The 20,764-nt window shown below is 44.0% G+C and overlaps 1 protein-coding gene across 1 annotated transcript in view; it reads right to left on the reverse strand.

Moving 5' to 3' along the window:
• Positions 1–577: 577 nt before the first annotated feature.
• Positions 578–20,764, reverse strand: part of UTP20 (UTP20 small subunit processome component) — a gene marked incomplete in the record, with an annotated part of 2,478,305 nt that continues 2,458,118 nt past the window's right edge. Inside the window, 1 exon segment of the mRNA XM_044087776.1 lies at positions 578–1,112. Within this exon segment, the coding sequence (XP_043943711.1) occupies positions 957–1,112 (156 nt within the window).

The raw sequence follows: 20,764 nt of genomic DNA on the forward strand, positions 1-20,764 counted from the left end.
GCTTTGTGAGAAAGACTGGAAACAGGGCCTGTTTTTGAAATCGATTTCTGTGTGCATTTGAATGCATGGATAATGCCTAACTGATCACACTAATAAGCCAGTTACCAGAGAAAATGATCTTGGATTCAATCTTCACGGTGTCTCTCTGAATTACCATCCTTGTAAGTTGTAACTAATGTGGTCCAATCGCCCTTAGTCCTTCAGACGTAGTCTTTGCACTGCTGCATCCCAAAATATCCAACATCTCCAATTATGTCCCAGAAAATGTTGATCAACTGAGTTTCACACATTCTTATTAAAGAAGTAGAAGCTCACCTTATGTCACTGGCACAGCATTTCTAGTCTTTAAAGGCAGCTGTTCACCCAACAGCCTTTTGCAAGACTGAAGAAAAAGTGTATGGGGTGTTTCAAAATTACAATTGAAGATTGAACCTCTGATCACTAGTGCTAATTTCAAAGCTCCAGTCCCTAATAGTACAGAAATATGCAATTTGTCTATAAGAGGGGGTTAGTTGTAAGGTTATGTAATGGACTACTCTGGTGCCACACACCACTGAAAAATGAAGCACACATTGTATTAATATACAAAACTCACCTTTCTATAGTACATTTAATTATAAAAGGTAAAAGTTTTTGTACATTGAACTGTACATAGGTACATTTCAGTGACCATGAAGCACTGACAAGGCTGCTTTTTTAGAATGAAACATAACTGTACATCTCCAGTGGTATCTTATATATCACTCCCACACCTCTCTGTAGAGTGAGTGTGATGCTGTAGCATCTTGCACTTTGATGTAATTCTAGGATGCAGTGGATGAGATTTCCCCAAACAGCTGAAAATTTCACAGCATTACATTATTTAAAAAAGTCCAACTGTCCCTCACAGCATGGTAAAATAGTTTCTGGAAATTCATAAAGTCATAACTCCTCATGATAAATTAATGATTGTGCTTTCATTCCGCTTCTGTAAATTCCTTTGAAATGTGGCTTCTTTTCTTCTTGGCCTTGTAATCTGGTCGCAGAAACTCTATTTTTCGTTTCTTTGCTTCAATTTTATTCTTGTGTTTCTTCAGTTTCTTTCTAGCAGCAATGTCAGGATTGGCCACTGCCTGTTATTAAAAAGAAAAAACAAATCAACATTATACTGTTTAAGACTGAATAAAATACTTTGGTTATGCAGTTAAAGTGCTTAAAACATGCCTTACACTTACTTATATGTGTGATCTGTTGCCACTAAAACTAAATACTTTTGTTTAACAAATAACATGTTTAAATATCAATAAAATACACATAGTCTGCAGGTTGTGTTTATTCAAATATGTTCACCTTTATTTATGTTTACTCCCAACTCTAATTTCAATATCTTAAAGATAGGACTACTTTTCACATTTCAGTTCTGTTTCAGAACAATTAAGTGTGCTCAGTAAAGGCACATCTGCTTCCCCTGGTCCTCAGTAAGAGAATCACAGAAGGACCTAAAAAGTTTGTCACAATGACTTGAATGTGAAAGAGATTAGAGCCCTACAGGCCCAGAGGGGTTCTAAATTTTTGAGGTACTCACTATTCTAAATGTTAGCATAAGAAGAAAGAGTAGGAAAGAATCCTGTGCATTACCCTCCTCTACTCTCAGGCCAACCAGGTGGAAAAGGAAAGGGGCTGTCATTTTTAGGGGAAAGGTGTACGCATCATACACTACAGAAGTCAGCCACTCCAATATAGGTTACAGCATATCCTGATTAAATATTACAGTGGTGGACTGCCCTGCTCCTGGACTAACCTTCCAGTCTGTTATAGTTTAGGAAAGGTGTGGACAATAAACAAGATGGCTGTTTCACGATTACTCAAAGCTGAAATATTCCTAAAGAAGACTGCTATTATATCTTCTGCCCTGCCAATGCTGACACAGCAAAATGTAGAGCAATTAAGCAGGCACTTTGATAATGTCTGTTTGGGTAAAGGCCTACCCAGGTTGACTGCATTAAATAAACAAATAGCTGATCAGACTGCTTGAAGCACTTTTTCCTTTCTATACTGAATCACAGCTGTCTGTGCACATCAAGAAAACATAAGAGTGCCTCTTACTTGTTCTAGAGATTGAGACAGAAAACTTGCAACTGCACAGTATCATTTGATGTCAATTCTGATAGAAATTTCTTGAAGTATGAGGGTCAGTTCTAATGCTTATCCCGTCATTAAGGAAAACTTCTACATGTCTCTCTGCATATTAAAGTTTGCATGTCTAACATCCACCCGGCTGATGTAAAGGCCACTGAAAAGTTTTACAAGATAAAAACTTGAGGGCCACAAATTTACCAGGCTTGAAAGGAGATGTCTCATGAAGGCAGCACAAGCTTCAAAAGGTGATGGGGGTGTAAGACCCCTGTCAAACTGTTTCTCTGAAGAATGGGCAGACAAAAGAGGGGCACCAAGGCAGACTACAATGGCTGGCAACTGCATGTTAACAGAGGCAAGAGAGTTCACTATGAAGCAGCTGTTGGTTCAACAAACCCTTGACTGTGGTGCAGGCAATTCTTGTTTGATTAGCTGCTCAGGCACCTGTGAGAGTTGGCAGGGGTAGCAGAGGAACAATGTGGTTTAAGCCTGCTTATCTCTCTTTGTGGTGTGGAGAAGGGGAGTGACATACTACGGTCAGTGGCTATTTACTGTAGTTTTGATGGAGGCCAGGGCTCAGAAGAGTAGACATGAGGACAGTCCTGAGTACCATCATTACCTAGGTGTGGGGCAGTGCTACTGCTAGACCATATCTTACAACATTTAGCAACCTCTCAGATGATGTCCCTTTGCACAGAGGAACATAGGTATTTCTTTCTATAATTAAGCCAAACCAGTATGAGTAGCTATGGTGGCTCTCTAGTCCTGTCTCCCAGATCCATATCATTTGTTTTTCCAGCTATACAGAGGATTGGTGACCCTGGCTTGCAGAATTACAGCCAGACTTTTTCATACAGGCCTACACTGACTAGGGTTAAGCTGAGCTCATGAAGCGATGCAGTGCAACAACAGTAAGTTATACTCAAAGTCCTTACATTACATTGCAAAAAGAAAAAAATAAAATTAAGCCTGACATCACAGATCTCACAAGATTTCATAGCTCTTCCTGGCGGCAAAAGACTTAAACTCAAATGTTCTTATCCAGGGACAGTGTTATTTATTTGGGATTGTTCTTGTACATTCTGGCATAGACAGCGTGCAAGACATGCCACACATTACTAAAGAATCTGGGCTTCGTTTCTAAATCTAGGCTAATGTAACCCAAGGCCACATTTTACAAAATAAATATTGTTGTATTTCTAAAATCTCTGGGTATAGCATAACCTCCTCCTGGTTAAAATATAACCACTAACACCATCTGTTAGGCGATAATTCAGCTGGTGGTCTAACCAGATTCTGAACAATAAAGGAATAACATTTATAACCCCAGAAAGTATGCAGACACAGAGATATGCTTCAGGCCTAGCATGGAGGAGGGGTTTACATTGCACTTCTAAAACCATAAGCAGCGTGGCCTTAATTCATAACAGTCAAGGCACCCAGGCACATTAAAGGTAGTCACAGACAATACCAAGGTCATATGGTACACAAACGTACAGTTGTGTACACTTACCATAAACGTAGATGTTCGAGTGTATTAACTGCTGCAGTCATCACATTTGAGTTATCTGCTTGCAGTAGCCCTCAGTCAGCCTGATTATCAAAGTATTGGGTCCTGCGTCGGTTGCTGTCTCATCTTCCATGACGTCAGGTAGTCAGGGGTATAAAGCATGCAGCCGATGCCATTACATCAGTTTTTCTTGCCCCAGATGTCAGGTGCCCCCCTAATGGGAAGCAATTACACACACACACACACACACACACACACACACACAAGGTTATACCTCCAACAAAAAAGCAAATACACCAAAAAGCTTTTAAGCATAGTAAAGAGGTATAGCCAAAAGAAGTCAGGGGGCTGGAGGGAGGGTAACCAAGACTGCAACAATGAATACACTTGAACATCTACAATTATGGTAAGTGTACACAACTGTACTATGTTCTTCGTGTTTCACTATTGCAGTCATCATATTTGGGTATATTCCCAAAGCTAAGGATGGGAGGAGGAATTCCGATAGCATTAGGACCAGCTATAAGGCCCTGCAAGACTGCAGTGGCAAAACCAGCTCTGGATTTAGAGAAAATTGACAAATGGTAATGCTTGGTGAAAGTATGTACAGAACTCCAGGTAGCAGCTTCTAGGATGTCCCTGGTAGGGACACCTCTGAGAAAGGCTGTAGAGGTAGATGCAGCCCTGGTTGAGTGTGGTCTTATCCCCTGTGGGATAGGTTTTCCATGGTGCTTATAGCAGAAATGAATGCAATGGCCTATCCATTTAGAAATGGTTTGCTTTGAAATGGCCTTCCCCTCTGCCCCTGCAGCAAATGCCACCAGCAGGTGTTCAGATTTCCTTTGAGGTTTAGTCCTGTCCAAGTAATATCTAAGTTGTCTGTGCACATCTAAGGAGTGCAGTATCTATTCCCCTTTGTTCTGTGGATTACAAAAGAAGGTTGGCAAATTAATGGACTGATTAAGAGCCACACTGGATACTACTTTGAGCATGAAGGAGGGATTGGTCCTGAGGGACACCCTGTCAGCATGTAAGATGATGAATGGCTCCACTGCCATAAGGGCCTGTAATTCAGACACCCTTCTTGCTGAAGTGATTGCTAAAAGGAAGGCTGTTTTCCAAGAAAGGAATTTTAACTCTGCACTTGCAGCTGGCTCAAAAGGAGGTAGAGTGAGTTTTTCCAATACAAAGTTAAGGTCCAAGGCTGGAGTTGGGGCTCTCCTGGGTGGTCTTAAGTTTTTGACCCCTCTAATTAACTGCTTGAGCAGTGGATGAGAGAAGAGGGGTGGTTCTGTGTTGTAATGAGCTGAAATGGCTGAGGCATGAATTTTGATGCAGGAAAAGGAAAGGCCCTTGTGAAGCATCTCAGCTAAGTATTATAGAATCTGAGGTAAATTGGGTGCTGCTGTGCCTGTCCCTTGAGTTTGGTTCCAGGAACAGAATCTTTTCCATTATTCAGCATAAGATTTCCTAGTACTAGGCCTCCTTGCCTCCAGAATGATATCCAACACTTGTTTACTGAGGGACGGTAATGGAGAGATCAGGTAATTAGCCAGGCTGCCAGGTTCAGGGTTTGAAGCTGAGGATGCAGAATCTGGCCCTCCTGCTGGGACAGCAGGGTTGGGGTCTGAAGCAGGTGCCATGGTGCCAGCAGTGACACACTGTGCAAGAGGGGATACTAGAGTGTTGGCGTGGCCAGTCTGGTGCAATTAGTATCGTCCTTGGTTTGTCCTGTTTGATTTTTAGTAGTACTTTGGTGAGGAGAGGCAGAGGAGGAAATGCATAAAAATGACAGGACAGGGCATCCACTTTCCAAGCTTGTTTGTGGGGAGTCCTTGTGCAGAATTTGTCCAATTGGTAGTTCTGGGGGGAGGCAAACAGGTCTATATCTGGGCTCCCCCATTTGTTTATCAACATGGTGAATGTCTTTGGTCACAGTTTCCACTCGTGTGGGTCCATGAGACTTCAGCTTAGTTCGTCTGCCAGTGTATTTAGCTTTCCAGGCAGGAACTGAGCCTGTAGATGGACTTGGTAGCTCAAGACTGTGTTCCACACAGCCATGGCTAGTCTGCAGAGGGGGTATGAGTGGGTACCCCCCTGCTTGTTTATGTACCACATAACAGTGGTGTTGTCCGTCTTTACCATTAATTGTCCTGGAAGAATGTGGTCCTTGAAGGCTGTCAGAGCACTCTGTACAGCTAACATTTCTTTTTGATTGATATGCAGGAGCATTTGACTTGGGTTCCATTTGCCCTGAATGTACTTCCCTGCCAGGTGAGCGACCCCCCCCCCCCAATGCATAGTCTGATAGGTCTGTTGTTAGGGTTTGGGTGGCAGGGGGTAGAGTGAATGGTATTCCCTTGTTTTGGTGACAGGCCTCTGTCCACCAAAGGAACTCTAACTGTAGGCAAGGTATGATAGGAATCATTGCTTCTAGATCCCGAGAATGTTGACACCATAGGCTTTTTAGATACCATTGTAGTTTCCTCATATGCAGTCTTGCATATGGAATTAGGAGAATGCAAGAGGCCATGAACCCCAAGGCTTGCAGTATTTACCTTGCAGATAGCAGGGTTTCTGTGGCCATTAGTTTGAAGTATGCTGTCAAATTAATTTGTTTCTCTGGCATGAGGAAAGCCATCTGGGAAGTTGTGTTCAAGGTTGCTCCCAGGAATATAATTTGTTGACAGGGTACAAGATGTGATTTCTTTTCGTTTATGGTGTACCCCAGACAAGTTAGCACCTTTTGTACAAATGCCACATGATTCAAAAGTATGTCCTGGCTTTCTGCCTGAATTAGACAATCACCCAGGTATGGGTAAATTTGAATATTTCTTTGCCTGCAAAATGCAACGACTGGAGCTGGGCACTCTGTGAATACCCTGGGTGCAGTAGATAAGCCAAAGGGCAGTGCAGAGAACTGATAGTGCATGTAGCCTGCTTTGAAGCGTAGGTATCTTCTGCAAGATTCCCTGATTGGGATGTGCAGGTAGGCTTCTTTTAAATCCAGTGTTGCCAACCAGGCATCCTTGCCTAGCATAGGAAGCAACTGGTGAAGAGTTAGCATCTTGAATTTTGGGATCACCAAAAAGGTGTTTAGGATAGAAAGGTCCAGGATAGGACGCCATGAGTTGTCTTTTCTGAGTACCAGGAAAAGTCTTGAGTAGAAACCTTGTCCCCTTTCCTCTTCTGGAACAGTTTGAATAGCCCTTATACTTGAGAGAGTACTTGCTTTTGAGCCTCTGCCCACTGATTTGGGAGTAGATCTGGCCAAATGTTTGGGGTTGGTAACATGTGGAAGTGGAATCTGTATACTTGGGAAACTATATTTAAAACCCATTTGTACTGGGTAATGAGTTCCCAGTTTTTTGCCTGCAGAGCAATCTTTCCCCCTGAAGGAGCAGTCAGTTGAGAAGGGCTTGGAAGTTTTAAAGTTAAATATTGAGACAGTTTACCATAGGGGGGAGTCTTACTACTCCCTGATTTGGAAGTGGGATCCCCCCACTGCTTAGTCCTGTGCGTACCTTGGGACTGAAGCCTGGGTGTTCTGCTGGTTTTGGGTTTGTACTGAGAAGGCCTGGAAGAGGCAGTAAGGGCCAATTCTTAGAGAGCCAATGCCTACTAAATCTTGGAGGCTGTACTTGTGGGAAATCTTTAACAGTTTGCATAGATTTAGTTTATTCCTCCATCTTTTTAAGTACTACTTCTGCTTTGACGACACACAGGTGGTCCTGATTTAAGGGAGCATCCAGCAATTTAGCTTTAACATGATCTGGCAAACATTGCTCCTTAAGCCAAGCATGCCTTTTAAGTACAGACCCAGTGACAGCAGCCCTGGAAGATGCCTCTAATGAATCAAAATTGCAAAGTATGTTTTCTAACTTGTTCAGCAGAATGCATTAAATCCTGTAAATCCTTACTTTCAGCAGAGTCAGGAATCAACATCATTTTCTGTTTAAGCAATCCAATAATATGCTGCTGATACTTGAACATATGAAACTGGCAGTTTAAGGCCCTAATGGCCAAGGTTGCAGAAGTGTATACCTTCTTACCCCATCTATCCAGTGCCCTGGAATCTCTATCAGAGGGGGTAGGATTTTTGGCAGAAGTAGCCTTAATGCCCTTGGGTCCCTGTGAAATGGTCTCAGGATCCACAGTAGGATTTTTAAAAAGGAACTTGTAAGAGTCAGGAACCCGGAAATATCTATCAGGTTTTCTGGGAGCAGGAGGTAAGGAGTCAGGGGCCAAGCTAGATTCCGAAAAGGCATCATCAACAATGTCCAGTACAGGGGGGATAGCTAAAGGCCTGTGTTGGGGCAGGAGTAAGAAATCCCTAAGCCTCTTTTTAGAATCAGAGTAATCCTGGCTTTCCCAGCGAAAATGCTCCCTAAGAGTATGCAAGGTTTCACCAAGAGAGAAATCCTCTGGAGGGGAAGTAGAGGGAATAGAGTACTCTGCATCAGAATCCTCATAGGTAGATAAGGGTAAATCCTGGTCATCAGAAGAAACAGATATTTCAGAATCCTGATCAGAAGTATCATAGGCAAATTCAGTTCTAGGTCTCTTAGAGGGGGAATGCTGGCTTCCCCTGATTAAAGTAATAAGGTCTTCAGCCATTCTTATCATTTGTTTTTTAGGCACAGAGGCCTGACCATGCAGTCTGGGCATTGGTTTTCTAGGCATGGATCGAGTTTTAGGCCTTGAAGAAGATGACGTAGGTTTAATATGCAAGTCAGTAGGCCTGAATACACCCTCAGAAGCCAGTGGCTCCGGACCCATCCAAAGTAGAGACATCCGCAGGTTCCACAGTTGAAGCATCTCACGGCATACTGGACTCCGAATGGGTCTCAGTAGAGGCCTGCAAATCAGAAGTAGCAGGTATCAGAGGCTGCGAAAGCACCTCACTGAGTACCGGCAAACTGGTGGCTAGCTTAGGAGAACCTTTGTCGGCAGCTTTGGACCTAGGCGGTCTTTATCTTTGTGTTTTTTCGGAATGTCAGTAGTTAGGTGGCTTACCGAAGACCTATCTGGATAACTGAATCGAGTACCAAAATATTTAGAAGCGTAAATATACTGACGATGAACAGTTTGTTGTTTAAATAAGGCACAAAACCGACAGCGAGGTACATCATGGTCAGGGCCTAGGCAAGGACTACAGTACGAATGAAAATCTTTATGAGGTATTTGCTTTCCACAAGAAATACAATTATTGACTTTTACTGACATCAGTTTAGAGCAAGAAAAGTTTTCCCCAATGGGATGCTTAGCTTTGGTTGAAGACTTTGGTTCTGAAACTCGAAAATGAAAATTTCAGGAGTCAGCCGACTGGCACTTGCGAACTGCTTTTGCTTCGGGCACTGCACGGCAATAAAGACTGATGTAATGGTGTTGGCTGCATGCTTTATACCCCTGACTACCTGACGTCATGGAAGATGAGAGAGCAACTGACGCAGGACCCAAGACTTTGATAATCAGGCCGACTGAGGGCTACTGCAAGCAGATAACCCAAATGAGATGACTGCAACAGTGAAACACGAAAAACATCAAGTGAGGGGAACTCACTGAGATCTCTGTCCAGCCGACATGCAGAAATTTTAAAGCCTAAAATGGAGATGGGAGTACCCCAGATGCAAAACTATTTGCATCACCAGAATATTACCAATTGGAGCAATTCTGTACTTAATTACTATGCAATGAACATCTTCTCCACCCCTTGGGCAGCAGCTCTCCTGTATGCCTTCCTGCTTACTCCCTCCATCCCCATATTCATGTAAGACAAGAGAGATTAAAAAGCAAGCCTGATTCTGGTAGCCTTTCAATGGCTGAGCAGACGGTTTTCCATTGCTAACTTAGCTGAGCAAGGAGACACCATTTCCGCTTTGAAAGCTCTGCAGGTCCCTTAGATAGATGAACTTCACAGTTCCTTCTGGGATCATGTCAGCCTCCTTGGATGCGGTCAGCACTGTATTTTTTAGGGACATGTTCTTTGAGGTTGTGATTCACATTGTGCAGGAGACCAATAAGACTAGTAACTGAAAATCTTATTCAAATGAAAAGGTTCTTCTCTTGGTGTAACTAATTGTATCTTCTCCCACAAAGGGGATATGTAAACAGCATCTTTCCAGTCCAGCATATCTGACACTGCAATTGTTACTAAATCCCATAAGGTATGGTCTTGCATATCTGACATTGCATTTGTTACTAAATGTCACAAGGTATGGTCTAGCACAATCACTGTGCCCAACGTAGGTGATGACATGCCTAGATCTGTCAGTGTTCTAAGCAACAGAATCCATTGAGACTACAGTGAACCACCCTAACACCTCAGCATGTCACTAAGCATATCCTCTCCAAAAGAAGAAAGGAGTAGACTTAAACGTCATCATTCCTATCCAACCCACCAACTCTTATAGGCACCTGAGCTGCTAATCAAAAAAGGATTGCCTGCACCAGTCTCAGGGTTTTGTTGCCCCTCTGCATTACAGAGCTACTTGAACTGTTAGTCTCAGTTTAAACATTATCACTGAGAAAAATAAGATAGTCAGGCAAAGGACATAGCACTGCAAATCCCCTTTGCACCTGCTGTGTAGGTTTGTGCTTGGATCAAGCAGCAGCCTACACACAAATAAATAAGAATTCCTCTACTACTAATTTAGGTAAACACTGGTGGCCAAACATCTGGTAAGCACTCAACAAACAGTGTAAATACAAAATGGCAAAGTGACTGGAGGGTACCCAGTCTACACTGAAGCACAGGAGACATCTATGATCTTTGTGGATAGGAGGATATGTGAAAGTATCTACAAGATCCCGTATGTCCAACATAGCACTTAATACAACCAGTGTCTACAAGGTAAGCATTATGAATCTGGTTACCTTTAAAAGCTTGTTCAACCTAGTATGGGCTTCCAGGGATCATATTTTATGGGACTAGGAACAGTCTATAATAGAAAACAATTCCTGTTCCTCTAAGGGAAAACTTTCTGTGGTTCTATATTGTAAAAGCTAAGCTAAAATTTACTGTGCCAACATACTTGGTTTGCTTGGACATGCAGCATGTCCAAGAACAGGAAGAAGGTCCTGAACTCTTTTTTTAGCCTATAGATAGAAACTCCCTTACCTATTTGCCCACAGTAGTAAGTTCATTTTGCAGTGGGATAACCTCACATCCAAAACATGTGGAGTGGGTTGATGGAAAAAGAAGAGATAGAACAGTTAGTACTGTCTAGAGCCCCTCCATCTCAATACCAGCCCTTATCTATACCATCTTGTCAGTCAAATTCCTTGTTCTGTCAGAATAGATCTGTCTTAGAATAGATATGTCTTAGACTGCATTCTGTGGAAATGTCACTGCTTTGTAGGACATACCAAACAACTTGTGGTTGGAACAGTGTGAAAGCCTCCTCTGTTTCTCTCTTCTCATCCAGTTTCTTGAAAATTTCCTGGGAATGGGGCAAAAAGTACAGTTGTGTACACTTACCATAAATGTAGATGTTTGAATGTATTCACTGTTGCAGTCATCACACTGGGGTTATCTGCCTGCAGGTAGCCCTCAGTTGGCCCAAATATCAGAGACTTGGTACTTCTGCGTCAGATGCTGTCATTCCAGGACTGACGTCAGGTCTTCAGGGGCATAAAAACATGAAGCCGACGCCATTACATCAGTTTTTCTTGCCCCAAATGTCAGGAACCCCCCCAAATAGGGAGCTAGTTTATGGGGGGGGGACACACCACCAGTAAAAAGTAAATACCAATACCCCAGAAGGGGTTAGTAATAGCCATAGATAGGAGAGAGAGAGAAAACCAGGGGGCTGGAGGGAGGGAAACCAGGACTGCAACAGTAAATACACTCGAACATCTACACTTATGGTAAGTGTACACAACTGTACTATGTTCTTCGTGTTTCACTGTTGCAGTCATCACACTTAGGGTGGATTCCCAAAGCTGAAGAAGGGTGGAGGCAGTCAAGAAGAGTTATGGCTGGCTAGTATGCCTTGCAGGACTGCTGTAGCAAATCCTGCCCTGGATTTGGAAAAGATAGGCAGGTGATAATGCTTGGTGAAAGTGTGTACAGAACCCCAGGTAGCAGCCTCCAGGATATCCCTGGTAGGGATTCTCTTCAGAAATGCTGTAGAGGTAGATGTTGCACTAGTGGAATGTGTTCTGACCCCCTGAAGGGTTGGTTTCCTATGGTGCTTGTAGTAGAAATGGATGCAGTGTGCTATCCACTTGGAAATGGTTTGTTTTAAAATGGCCTTGCCCTCTGCCCCTGTTGCAAAGCTGACTAGTAACTGGTCATATTTTCTGAAGGGCTTAGTCCTATCAAGGTAGAATCTGAGCTGTCTGCGCACATCCAAGGAATGCAGAATCCTTTCCCCTTTATTTTGAGGATTAGGGAAGAGGGTTGGCAAATGGATGGATTGATTGAGAGCCACACTGGACACCACTTTGGGCATAAAGGAAGGGTTAAGTCCTGAGGGAAACCCTGTCAACGTGGAAAATAATGAAGGGTTCCACAGCCACGACTGCTTGTAGCTCAGACACTCTTCTAGCTGAAGTGATGGCTAGAAGCAAGGCTGTTTTCCAAGAGATGAATTTTAACTCTGCTGATGCAGCAGGATCAAAGGGGGAAAGCATGAGCTTTTCCAGTACAAAGTTAAGGTCCCAAGCAGAGGTGGGTGCTCTCCTTGGTGGCCTTAAGTTGTTTGCCCCTCTCAGGAACTGTTTGATAAGAGCGTGCAAGAAGAGAGGTGGCTCAGTGTTGTAATGAGCAGAAATGCCTGAGGCATGTATCTTAATGGAGGAGAAGGACTGGCCTTTGTAGAGTAGATCTGCTAGGTAATCCAGTATAAGAGGCAGATAGGGCAGTGTTGTGTCCTCTCCTTTAGACTGAATCCATGAGCATAACATTTTTCACTTATCAGCATAGGATTTTCTTGTACTGGGTCTTCTGGCTTCACGAATGACGTCCAGCACCCGTTTGCTTAAGGTTGCTGGAGAAGAATTCAAGGAATAAGCCAGACTGCAAGATTTAGGGTTTGCAATTGTGGATGCAGAATCTGTCCCTCCTACTGAGAGAGGAGGGTTGAATTCTGATGTAGGTGCCAGGGTGGCATTGATGTCAGGCTGCACAGGAGTGGGTACCAGTGCTGGCGTGACCAGTCTGGGGCAATCAGAATTGTCCTTGGTCCGTCCTGCTTTATCTTGAGTAATACTCTTGAAAGGAGGGGCAGAGAGGGAAAGGCATAGATTGAGAGATTTACCCACTGAAAAAATAGGGCATCCACTTTCCAGGCCCTGCTGTGAGGATTCCTGGTGCAGAATTTGCTGAGCTGGTGGTTGTAGGGGGAGGCAAAGAGATCCACCTCTGGGGTCCCCCATTTCTGAATCAGAAGGTTGAAGGTGCTGTGCTCCAATTACCACTTGTGTGGGTCTAGGAGATTTCTGCTTAAGTCGTCTGCCAGTAAGTTTTGTTTGCCTGGCAGGAATTGAGCTTGCAGATGGACTTGAATGTTGAAGGCCATGTTCCACAAGGCCATGGCTAGCCTGCAAAGTGGGTAGGAATGGGTTCCCCCCTGCTTATTGATGTACCACATAACTGTGGTGTTGTCTGTTTTTATTAGCAGTTGTCCTGGAAAGATTAGGGATCCGAAAGCTGTCAGGGCATTCTGTACAGATTGCATGTCTTTTTGGTTGATGTGCAGATGAATTTGACTTGCGCTCCAGTGGCCCTGAATACATTTTCTGTCCATGTGTGCCCCCCAGGCATAGTCTGATGCATCTGTGGTTAGGGTCTGGGCAGCTTGGGGTTGAGTAAATGGCAGTCCCTTGTTGTGGTTGCATGTTTCTGCCCACCAGAGGAACTCTGTCCTTAGACAGGTATGATAGGAATGACTGTTTCCAGGTCCTGAGAATGTTGACATCCAAAGACTTTTTAAGTACCATTGGAGTTTCCTCATATGCAGTCTTGCATATGGAATCAGCAGTACATGAGGCCATGAACCCTAGGGCTTGCAGTATTTTTCTTGCAGATAGATGGGTTCTGGTGGCCATTTGTTTGAAGATTTTTCTTGCAGATAGATGGGTTCTGGTGGCCATTTGTTTGAAGTAGTTTGTCAGACAGACTTGTTTTTCTGAGGTGAGGAATGCCATCTGGGAAGTTGTGTCCAAGCTTGCTCCCTGGAATACAATCTTTTGACTGGGTACCAGTTTTGATTTCTTTTCGTTGATGGTGTACCCCAAAGGAGGTGAGAAGGTTTTTCACAAATGTCAGGTACTGCAGCAGCAATTCCTGACTGTCCGCCTGAATCAGGCAGTCGTCCAAGTACAGGTAAATTTGGATATTTCTCTGCCTGTAGTATGCAATGGCTGGAGCCAGGCATTTTGTGAATACTCTGGGTGCAGTAGGTAAGCCAAAGGGAAGTGCAGATAACTGATAATGCATAGACCCTACCCTGAAACGTAGATACTTCCTGCATGATTCCCTTATGGGGATATGCAAATAGGCTTCTTTTAAGTCTAGGGTGACTAACCAGGCATCCTTGGCTAGCATAGAAAGAAGCTGCTGCAGGGTAAGCATTTTGAATTTTGGTACCACCAGGAAGGTGTCAAAAATGGAAAGATCCAGAATTGGGTGCCAAGAGCCCTCTTTCCTGGGTACCAGGAAGAGTCTGGAGTAGAATCCTTGACCCCTCTGTTCTACTGGAACCGGCTGAATAGCTCTGATATTGAGTAGGGAAAGCACTTTGTTTTGAGCCTCTGCCCACTGGTTTGGATGAAGGTCTGGAAACCCACTTGGGGTTGGCAGTGAATGGAAATAAAATTTGTACCCATGGGAATAGAATGTTGAGGACCCACCAGTCCTGAGTGATGGGCATCCAGTTTTTTGCATGAAGTGCAAGTTTCCCTCCTAGGGGCACAAGCAATTGGGCAGGGCTAGGGAGTGAAGTAAAGAAGTCACTGTGAGACTTTTCCGTAAGGAGGTGGCTTACCACTCCCTGCTTTAAGGGTGGGGGCACTCCATTGCTTAGATCTCTGCATACCCTGAGACTGTAGTATGGGTGGTCAGTTTCCCCTGGGTCTGGTTTGAGAAGGCCTGGAGGGGGCTGGAAAGGACCAGTGTTTGGAAGGGCAATGTGTACTGAATCTAGGGGCTTGCACTTGTAAGAATTCTTTAACAGTCTGCAAAGACTTAGCTTTTTCTTCCATGTTTTTAAGAACCTCTTCTGCTTTGGTGCCAAACAAACATTCCTTATTCAAAGGAGCATCTAGTAACAATTTGACATGGTCTGGCAAGGTCTGCTCCTTCAGCCAAGCATGTCTTCTCACTACAGAGCCAGTGACAGCTGCCCGGCAAGATGCTTCTAGGGCATCAAAGCCACACTGGAAAGCATGCTTGCTGACTTGGCTTGCAGAGTACAGAAGCTCCTGCAATTCTTTATTTTCTGCACAGTCTGAAAATGTTGCCAGTTTTTGTTTAATAAGTTCCAGAATATGTTGCTGGTACTTCAGCATGTGAAACTGACAATTCAATGCCCTAATAGCAAGAGTTGCAGAGGTATATACCTTCTTACCCCATCTGTCGAAAGCTCTGAAGTCCCTGTCCGAAGGGGTGGGATTCTTGGCTGTAGTAGCCTTGATACCTTTAGGCCCCTGGGAAATGATCTCTGGGTCAGCAGTAAGATTCTTGAAAAGAAATTTGTAAGTGTCAGGTACTCTGTAGTACCTGTCTGGTTTCCTAGGGGCAGGAAGTAAAGTGTCAGGAGTACGACTGGATTCCATAAAAACATCATCCACAACATTCAGGACAGGGGGTATTGCTAAGGGCCTGTGTTGAGGCAACTCTAGAAATTCTCTGAGTCTCTTTTTGGACTGAGGATAGTCTTGGCATTTCCAGTGAAAATGCTCTCGTAAGGTAAGCAAGGTTTCACCAAAAGCAAACTCCTCTTGAGGGGGAGGCAGAGGGAATGGATTCTTCTGCATCTGAATCCTCATAAGCAGATAAGGGCATGTCTTCATAACCAGAAATTTCAGAGTCATCGGACTCCTGGTCTGTAGAAGCTGAAGGGGACTGGACTCTGTCTCTTAGCAGGGGAAGGCTGGCTTCCCCTAATCAGCATAATAAGGTCTTCAGCCATTCTAAGCATTTGTTTTTGTGCCATGGGAGCAGGTGCATGACCTTTGGTCGTCGGTTTTCTAGGCGTAGTGCGTACTCTGGGCCTAAGAAACTCGGTAGTTTTGGTTAAAAAAAAGTCGTCTGTTTGAGTTGAACATTGGTTGAGCGAATAACTGCCTCAGAAGCCAGTGCCTGCTCAGCGGCTCTGGACCCATCCAAGGTAGAGACAGCCGCAGGTTCCATAGTCGAAGAAGAATCTTGCAGCATACCGGACTCCGAATGGGTCTCAGTAGAGGCCTGTGAATCCACTGAAGTGGGCATCAGAGGCTGCAAAAATGCCTCACTGAGTACCGGCGGACTGGTGACTAGCTTAATAGAAGCAAAGTCGGCAGTTTTGGACCTATGCGGTATGTCTGTCTTTATCTTTATATTTTTTCGGAATATCGGTAGTCGGATGGCTTACTGAAGCCATTTCAGAATATGGACATCGAGAGTGAAAGAATTTAGCAACGAAGAGAGCCTGACAACGAATGATTTGGGCATTAAATAAGGCACAAAACTGACAGCGAGGGACGTTGTGGTCTGGGCCTAAACAGGTGACACAGTAAGAATGAAAATCTCTGTGAGGTATTTGCTTTCCACAGGCAAGACAATTGTTATCTTTTTCTGACATTGGTTAGAGCAAGAAAAAAAGATCCACAAAGGGGTACTTAGCTTTAGAAGACTTCAGGATTATTAAATTCATAAATAAAAATTCAGGTAGTGGCCGACCGGCACTTGCGAACTGCTTCGGGCTCCTCGGCAAGAAAGACTGATGTAATGGCATCAGCTGCCTGTTTTCATACCCCTGACGACCTGATGTCAATCCTGGAGCGACAGCATCCAACGCAGAAATACTAAGTCTCTGGTATTCGGGCTGACTGAGGGCTACCTGCAGGTAAACAACCTAAGTGTGATGACTGCAACAGTGAAACACTTAGAACATCAATAAATCCTTGCCCAAAGAGATATTCAATAGCTGTCACTAACATCACATGGAAGAGGCAGGATTGCAAGCCTAACAGACTTACTAATGATCACTCCTACAACTTTGTTCTCCTGTTATTTACATGAACTGCATCATAACCACATTTAATGACATGTTCATCAACATTAATGACTAGTTGATATTGTCCTTCAGGGGCTCATCAGGATTTTCACTTGTCCATTCTCCATTGTCCAAGGATAACCTGATGTGTTCAGTCATGTTTGGTACTTTATTGCTTACATGGCCAGTGCAGAAAATGTACATAAATCTTTCCAAAATGGTGTAGTAACTTGGTTTATCATTAGGGAAAGTATTGAGACCTGTAAGCTAGGATGGATCTCCTCAAAGCATCCACAGACAAAAATGACATATCAGTGACTGGATGTCTGTGAAAGCAGTTACAATTATCCCACACCCTGTAAAATCTATCTGGTTTCTTAGGGGTTAGGGCTGGTTTTAGGAATGCATTTCTCAAAATGACCGTCACATGTATGGCATGTAAAAAAGAACAGCAGTCCGTCTAGGTTTTTTTATACCGGGGGGTTATAGCTACCTTTTATGTAATTCTGACATAGCTTTTTCCTTCCTCTTAAAATGTTTCTTCATCAGATTTAATGGTTAATGCTTATGTTCGAAAAAAATCCTGAAGGTAACAAGCCTGTCAAAGAAGTGTCTTTTGTTTAAGGCAGCAAACTGCAAGCATAAGGAGACATGGCAATATTACACCAAGGGAAAACCATGGACCTCAACTGACTACCTATGTACAAATATACAGTAAATAAACAGTAGCATCAACAACAGAAGTCACAATAACACGTACCAAATGAAGTAAGAGAGAAAGGGCACTTGTTATGTGGAAACTGCCTGTAAAGGAGTGATGAACAGACATACTGAGAAGTGATCACTTTGTTAGGGGGAAAAAACTGAAAATGACATGGGCTGTGCACTCTTAACTGGGTCTCTGATGTCTTCTACACAAAAGGAGGAGTTCAAGTACACTGTGGGGATGTTCAAAAGCAGGATCAGTCAAACAAGAAGGGCAAATGTTTCTCTGTGACTAGTTCTCCTTGATAAATAATGCTGCAGCTGTGATCCTTATGATAAACATACAGTTGCTGATAATATGAAGTTTCAAAGTCTGCAACAAGCATCAGCTCTAGCAGTTCCTATTGAACCCACAATTCAGCTAAGATAGAAATATCTTAATAAAAAAAAAAAAAAAAAAGAGATATCCTGAACATCTGCTGGCACAGATTAGGGTGGTGTTAAGATAACATGAGAAGGGCCTTTCAAGGATTGTACCATGAGGCCAGTCCAGCAAGTGTAAGGGTTGTTATATAGGAACCTAGTGTAAATCAACATTTATAAGAGATACATTTCAGCTAGCAGGGTCCTTATTCATCCAGAGTATTCTGACATCTGATGTCATTCACCAAAAAAAAAACTTTAAGACGTTTTATACAGCTCCCAGCCCACCACTATGGGTTGAACAGTCATCACTGTAGGGCTCTTTTAGGGAAGAGCTGTACTGAAAGTTCATCAGTGCACCCTGGCAATGGTCATAATTGGGAAAGTACAGTTGTGTACACTTACCATAAATGTAGATGTTCGAATTAATTCACTGCTGCAGTCATCACACTTGGGTTATCCGGCCAAGGGTAGCCCTCAGTCGGCCCGAATACCACAGGCTTAGTATTTCTGCATCAGTTGCAGTCACTCCAGGACTGACGTTAGGTCATCAGTGGTATAAAATCACGCGGCCGATGCCACTACATCAGTTTTTCTTGCTCCAAATGTCAGGAGCCCCCAAATAGGGAGCTAGGTTATGGTAGAAGAACACCACCAGTAGAAAGTAAATACCAAAAATCCCTGTAAGGAGTGAGGAAGAGAGAGAAAGAGACAAGGGGAATGGAGGGTGGGAAGCCAGGACTGCAACAGTGAATACACTCGAACATCTACATTTATGTTAAGTGTACACAACTGTACTATGTTCTTCGTGTTTCACTGCTGCATTCATCACACTTGGGTTGATTCCCAAAGCTGAATAAAGGGTGGAGGTAGTCAAGAAGACTTGGGGCTGGCTAGGATGCCCTGCAAGACTGTGGTTGCAAAGCCTGCCCTGGATTTGGAGAAGACAGGTAGGTGGTAATGCTTGGTGAAGGTATGAACAGAACTCCATGCTGCAGCCTCCAGGATGTCCCTGGTAGGGACCCCTCTGAGAAAAGCTGCAGAGGTGGAGGTTGCCCTGGTGGAATGTGTCCTGATCCCCTTAGGGGGTGGTTTCCCATGGTATTTGTAACAGAAATGGATACAGTGTGCTATCCATTTGGAGATTGTTTGTTTGGATATGGCCTTGCCCTCTGCCCCTGCTGCAAAGCTGACTAGCAATTGGTCAGTTTTCCTAAAAGATTTAGTCATATCCAGGTAGAATCTGAGCTGTCTGTGCACATCTAGAGAATGCAGAATCCTTTCCCCCTTGTTTTGAGGGTTAGGGAAAAAGGTGGGCAAATGAATAGATTGGTTAAGAGCCACACTGGACACCACTTTAGACATGAACGTTGGGTTAATCCTGAGGGAGACTCTGTCAGCATGAAAAATGATGAACGGCTCTACAGTCATGAGTGCTTGAAGCTATGACATTCTTGTAAGCTTAAGAGATGGCTAGAAGCAAGGCTGTTTTCCAACAGAGGATTTTAACTCTGCTGAAGCTGCAGGCTCAAAGGGGGGTAGTGTGAGCTTTTCCAATACAAAGTTAAGGTCCCAAAGCTGGGGTAGGAGCTCTTCTGGGTGGCCTTAAATTGTTAGCCCCTCTTAGAAACTGTTTGATGAGAGGGTGAGAAAAGAGAGGTGGCTCTGTGCTGTAACGAGCAGAGATGGCAGAGGCATGAATTTTAATAGACTAGGAGGATAGGCCCCTGTGTAGTAGGTCTGCTAGGTAATGCAAGATGAGAGGTAGGGAAGGCTGTGCTGTTTCAGCTCCTTTAGCCTGGATCCAGGTGCAAAACCTTTTCCACTTGTCAGCATAGGATTTTCTAGTGCTGGGGCATCTGGCCTCACATATAACATCCAGGACTTGCTTGCTTAGGCTGGCCACAGGAGGAGAGGTCAGGGAATAAGCCAGGCTGCCAGGTTCAGGGTCTGCAATTGTGGATCCATGAATTCGCCATTCTGCTGGGTCAGAAGAGTTGGGATCTGAGGTAGGTGCCATGGAGGCAAAGGTGACAGACTGCGCAGTAGTGGGTACCAGTGTTGGCATCGACAGTCTGGGGCAATCAAGATTGTTCTTGGTTTTTCATCCCTTATTTTTAGTATTACTCTTGTAAGTAGAGGTAGTGGGGGAAATACATAGATCAAGAGGTTTACCCAATGGAAGGATACGCATCCACTTTCCAGGCCTTGCTGTGAGGTTCCCTGGTGCAGAATTTGCTGAGCTGGTGATTGTTGTGGGAGGCAAAGAGGTCCATCTTCAGGGTGCCGCATTTCTGGGTTACAAAGTTGAAGGTGCTGTGGTCTAGCTGCCACTCATGTGGTCTAGGAGGTTTCTGCTTAAGTTGTCTGCCAGAGAGTTTTGGGAGCCTGGCAGGAATTGTGCTTGCAGGTGAATTTGCATGGCTGAAGCAGTGTGCCAAAGGGTCATGGCTAGTCTGCAGAGGGGATAAAAGTGAGTTCCTCCTTGCTTGTCGATGTACCACATTCACTGTGGTGTTGTCTGTTTTGATCAGTAGAGGCCCTGGGCAGAGTAGGGGTCTGAAAGCTGTTAAAGCATGCTGAACAGCTAGCGTCTCTTTTTGATTGATGTGCAGATGTATTTGATTTGGGCTCCAATGGGCCTGAATGCACCTGCCATCCAGGTGTGCACCCCAGGCATAATCTGACGCATCTATGGTTAGGGTCTGGGCAGTGTGGGGTTGTGAAATGGGAAGGCCCTCCTTGTGGTTGCATGCTGTTGCCCACCCAAGAAAATCTTTCCTTAGACAAGGTATGATAGTTTCCAGGT

The sequence above is a fragment of the Protopterus annectens genome, chromosome 11.part0, assembly GCF_019279795.1.
Source record: "Protopterus annectens isolate FY-2018-M chromosome 11.part0, PAN1.0, whole genome shotgun sequence".
Lineage (NCBI taxonomy): Eukaryota > Metazoa > Chordata > Ceratodontiformes > Protopteridae > Protopterus > Protopterus annectens.